The 5,000-nt window shown below is 45.7% G+C and overlaps 2 protein-coding genes across 4 annotated transcripts in view; both read left to right on the top strand.

Annotated features, from left to right (window-relative positions):
* Positions 1-1,218, top strand: part of LOC123501439 (mitochondrial amidoxime-reducing component 1-like) — a 4,032-nt gene extending 2,814 nt beyond the window's left edge. For both annotated transcript variants that reach the window (XM_045250264.1, XM_045250265.1), the window contains exons 5-7: positions 1-170; positions 535-618; positions 704-1,218. The exon at positions 1-170 is cut by the window's left edge and continues 39 nt beyond it. In XM_045250264.1, the coding sequence (XP_045106199.1) occupies positions 1-170; positions 535-618; positions 704-860 (411 nt within the window). In that variant the 3' untranslated portion in view covers positions 861-1,218. The remainder of the gene's footprint in view (positions 171-534; positions 619-703) is intronic.
* Positions 1,219-2,180: 962 nt separating this feature from the next.
* The window catches only part of LOC123501541 (transmembrane protein 145-like), a 9,986-nt gene continuing 7,166 nt past the window's right edge, over positions 2,181-5,000 (top strand). The window contains exons 1-4 of one of the 2 annotated variants that reach the window (XM_045250406.1): positions 2,181-2,261; positions 3,443-3,947; positions 4,082-4,231; positions 4,609-4,809. In XM_045250406.1, coding sequence (XP_045106341.1) covers positions 3,672-3,947; positions 4,082-4,231; positions 4,609-4,809 — 627 coding nt within the window. In that variant the 5' untranslated portion in view covers positions 2,181-2,261; positions 3,443-3,671. Of the gene's footprint in view, positions 2,262-3,418; positions 3,948-4,081; positions 4,232-4,608; positions 4,810-5,000 lie in introns of those variants that run through there. The other variant, XM_045250407.1, reaches the window with a different exon arrangement.

Below are 5,000 nucleotides of genomic sequence, written 5' to 3'. Positions count from 1 at the left end.
GAGACTTCCCTGGCTGACCTCAACGAGCGACAGGTGAAGAAGAAGGTGACTCTGGATTGGTTTAGGCCTAACGTGGTGGTGCGTGGCGTGCGGCAAGCTTACGATGAGGACGACTGGGCATATGTCAGGATCGGGGAGGTGGTGCTGCGCCGTGTGAAGCCATGCATCCAGTAAGTGTTTCTCTCTCTCTCTCTCTCTCTCTCTCTCTCTCTCTCTCTCTCTCTCTCTCTCTCTCTCTCTCTCTCTCTTCATATTTACCTTCCATTCGATTATTTTTTCTTAATCATACGTAGTTATCATGATATTAGTGTTGGTATGTAGTGTGATATATCTGTATCTCCCTTTCTCTTGATATCTTGTATTTTTTTTACCAGTTCCATGAGCTTCATAAAATTGTCTATCCTTAAAAAATAAGAACAGAATGCAAAGAAAACGGAATGATAACAGGTATGACTATGTTACTCTATCAACTGCTGGAGAATATTTATTATTTTAGTCCCCATAACCTGATAGTGTCTGTGTCCTCGCCATCAGATATAAGTTCTGGTACTTGGATCCAGAAACAGGCAAGAATATCACGAATGAAGAGGAAAACGTGATTTTAAAGACGCTTCTCAGGTGAGGTAATGCTTCCTTGTAATAATTCCATTTTATTATTTTTTTTGTCTATTTTGTTTACTTATTGTTTATTGATTTGCTACAGAACCCGCAAGATGGAGGGACCCAAGGAACTGCAGGACTACTGGGAGAGAAATCCGGTGTTTGGAGTGCACCTGGGCATTGATAGCTGTGGGAAGGTGCGTGTGGGCGACAAGGTGCAGGTGGCGCGGGCGTCATCCAACCCTCGCTGGCAGTTATGAGAGAGAGAGAGAGAGAGAGAGAGAGAGAGAGAGAGAGAGAGAGAGTTAACCCCTTCAGTACTGGGACTTGTTTTTCCTTTTTTTTTTTAAGGTATGATTGGACAACTTTATTTACATTAGTGAGGGATTATCGAGGTCTGAAGCTGTATAAAATGATCAGATAGCAAGCAGAATGAATGTGAAAACGTGTCCTGGTAGTGAAGGAGTTAATAGGTGAAAGTTTTACAATAAATGATATATGTACTTACGTATTCATTTCAGATTTACCCTACCTATCTGTTATTATTTAGTTTGTTTATATTTTTTTTTGTTTGTTGGTTGGTTGTTGTTACAGTATATTAAAAGTATTGCAATTGTATATATTATTCTTATTTACAACTTATTATCTACTCCTACTACTCTACCATCACCACTACCACCACCACCACCACCACCACCATCACGTCTCTTCACTCTGGTTGTTGTTGATCACAATGGTTGGTAGATATTTCAGTAAAGTTCTCATAAAGATTTATCCAGCATCATAGTCTTCAAATATCGATTCGAAAACAGATCAAATTAGAGTGACTGAAGTAATCAATGACAATGCTATTGAAATATATTGCTGCATGTCTTTTTCTTCTTTTCTTTGTGGTAATATTTGGGATACGTACTCCACAAAACAATTCATATTTTACCGCTAAATTGTCTTCCAGTGTTACCATGGCAACCGCGTGTCCGTATGGCTGCCTTACCGTGCGGCTTTCGCTATAAAAGATCATGTGTTTATTTAGGTGTTGAGCTGCTTCACCCAGGTATCTAACCATTGCCAAGAGAGCAGCACTAACTTAGCTGGCCATTCGCTAAACTTGTAATGACACCATTTAATCCATCTTGTCGTAATGACAATAATAGTAACAATAATAATTCAATGTTTATTTCATCCGATATTGCTCCGTGTGTAATTCACCTCGGTCGTCTGCTGGTTACCCAGCCAGCCTTCCCCATTACGGAGCGAGCTCAGAGCTCATAGACCGATCTTCGGGTAGGACTGAGACCACATCAACACACTCCACACACCGGGAAAGCGAGGCCACAACCCCTCGAGATACATCTCGTACCTATTTACTGCTAGGTGAACACACCCCACACATTAAGAGGCTTGCCCATTTGCCTCGCCGTTTATCGTGTGTGTGTGTGTGTGTGTGTGTGTGTGTGTGTGTGTGTGCGCGCATAGTCCTGTCCTGATTAATATATATACAGGTTCTCAAGTAAGTAAGCGAGTGAGTAGCGGAAGCCATTATGAAGGGATCCGGATACGGCACCACCACCACTCGCTCACAACATTCCTGTCACAGCACCACGCGGGTCACGAAACTCAGTTCGTGTTGGTTTAGTGGGCGTGGTGAGGGCGTGCTGCACGTGAGTAGCGCGGGGACGTGTGGGCGCAGGTGTGGCTGTCATGGGGGGAGATCAAAAGTATTATTACATTTTCCTTTCCTGAGAAGGGAGTGTGAGACTCAAGGCCGGTGCTCAGAAACATTGCTCTCTCACCACGGCTATTTTCAAAGGCCACAGGGACGAGTAGCCTGATTGTCAAGACTGTTTCTCCTGTTAGTGATGTAGAAAGCCTCCTAATCTGTCACTAGAACCATAAAAAATCATCCTTAAAAACTCATGGTACTTGAAGTAGATGTTTTCAATGTAGTGGAGATGCGTCATACAAGCCTTCTGTAATATTGACATTAGCACGAAACTTTGCCATTCCTAAGGAGTCAGCGTGTGTTGACCTACTGACTGCAAGTTTGTGGAAGATCTTGCTTGCTTGAAAGTTTATCATAAAGTGTTGTACCTTGAATAAAAAAAAAAAGGCTTAGTGTTGAAGTCGATACGTAATGTTGACTATTTCAATACGAATCAATAGCTTATCACTACTGGCACCTGTACCGACATTTACAACACTAAATAAATCACTGATGAGGGTTACTGTATCAATAATGAATGACAAACTTTAACTACTGAGGTCACCGGTGTATGAAGGCTAACACATCTATAACCTGTGGAATGATGCAAAGATGTCAAAGCTCTCAAACTAACGATGCGTCACCCGAGGAAACCTATACTCGTGCCATACTTTGCTTACCGGGTGTCACGACGCCAGAATCTTCCCCTGTGCTCAAAAGAAATTCCTCTCTCAGCATGACTAATTTCAAAGGCCACAGAGATGATCAGCCTGGTGCTGAGTAGTGCATCTCCGGTTCATAACGTAGAAACCTTGTTAATCTGTGACTAGAACCATGAAAACTCTTTAAGTCCTGTATAGCTTTAAGGAGAGACTTCTGAATGTGGTAGAGAGGTGGCACATAAATGTTTCAGAATATGGTTTAGTGATGTAAATCGCAAGCCAAAGAGGAGGAGAGGCGGGATTCACAAAGGCCACCTGTTGGTTTATTGAGTGCGCAGGGGTGAGTGACATGCTGGGGTGGCTGGTGGTGCCCTAGTGAGCGTATCGATGAAGCCACGCTTGCCTTCTCTTTGCTGCGGCGGAACCTGACTCAACAATTGTACTTCCTCAGACTAACAGCTTCACTTACCTTCCCCAGAGTCTTCCCGGAGACTTCCCCAGCGTTCTTCCCCTCCGAGACAGGCTGTAGCGTCCTACGGGAGACATGGGTAACTATCGGTGGTGAGAGGGCGAGGGTGAGGGCAGATGTTGGGGATTGGTGGCCCCAGCATCACAATTCTGCCGTCGCTACAAATGTCACTCAATAAACCAAAGCTTCGAGAATCAATATCCTTCTGCAACGTGGGTCGGACGCCGAGGTGAGTGCCATGGATCCGCCACCGACTCGCCCTCGCCACCTGCCCCTCCGCCCACACCTCCCAGTCTCCTCTAACTCGTCCCCAACAAGAACAGTGAGTGTGTGTTCTTTACGGATTACAAGAACGCTCCTGAACACCTTCCGCCGCGGGTTTGCTGCCTTCATGGACTACCCATGGCACCTCCTCAACCCTCGCGGCGTGTTGGTGTGGGCGTGGGTCACCCTAACCCTCCTGGCTACCCCTGCGGAAACCAAGTACTCAGAGGGTTACATCAAGACCACGGAGGTAAGTGATGCCCTGCTCCTGCAAGTAAACCAGTGCATCACCGTGAGCACAACATTTTCCCTCCTGCCGCTGTGTCCCCCACTAATGTCTCTCTCTCTCTCTCTCTCTCTCTCTCTCTCTCTCTGCGGCGGTAGCGGTGGCTGTTCCTCGAGCGGTTCTGTTTCCTCTCAAAAGACGGAACCTTCGAGTTCGAGGTGGACTATGACCTCAAGTACGGCACGCAGCGCTTCCTCCTCTACTTCGACTCACCGACACAGTGGCCCTCGGTGTACCGGACGGAGAAGGTGTGTGTGTGTGTGTGTGTGTGTGTGTGTGTGTGTGTGTGTGTGTGTGAGAGAGAGAGAGAGAGAGAGAGAGAGAGAGAGAGAGAGAGAGAGAGAGAGAGAGAGAGAGAGAGAGAGAGAGAGAGAGAGAGAGGAAAGAACATTTAATTCTTTCCTTACCTTCTTTTTTCCTTCACCATTTCACAAAACCCATTCAAACAGTTTACTTTTCCTTCCCCTTACAATCACCCATCACTTCCCTTACTCACTATCTTACCCCACAACCTCAAATCAAACCCTCACCCTTAACCCTCCTTACATCTCTTACCATTACTCCCCTTACTCACTCACCTCCACCCACTCCCTAATACTCACGTGACTCCTCGCCCTTGCTCCAGACGTGTGAGGAGAAGGAGAGCGTTCTAATCAGCGGGAACAATCAGAAAATCAACTTGACGCTGCCTTTCAACAATAGAGAGTGCGAGGTAGTGAGGCACCCGGGCGACACTGCCTACAACCACTGTAAAGGCTTCCGTAGCTTCGACAGTCTGCGGGAGAGGTGGTGGTTTGTTGCCGTCAGTAATTGCGAGAGTACGCAGGTGAGGGGCGTGACGTGAAGAAGGTGAAGTGTAGAAGTGTTATGTTGGTGTGGTGCGTCTGGCAGGAAGGTGTGGTGAAGGATTGTGTGTAGAAAAGTAGGGAAGGATATTTTTTTTTTATATATGAAAGAAAGGAAAGCTGGTCAAGGGCAACATTGAACAACAAAAAAAAAAAAAAGAAAAAAAAGGCC

The sequence above is a fragment of the Portunus trituberculatus genome, chromosome 9, assembly GCF_017591435.1.
Source record: "Portunus trituberculatus isolate SZX2019 chromosome 9, ASM1759143v1, whole genome shotgun sequence".
NCBI lineage: Eukaryota > Metazoa > Arthropoda > Malacostraca > Decapoda > Portunidae > Portunus > Portunus trituberculatus.
The sequence above is the reverse complement of the archived record's forward strand: the minus strand, read 5'-3'. Positions and strand labels throughout refer to the sequence as shown.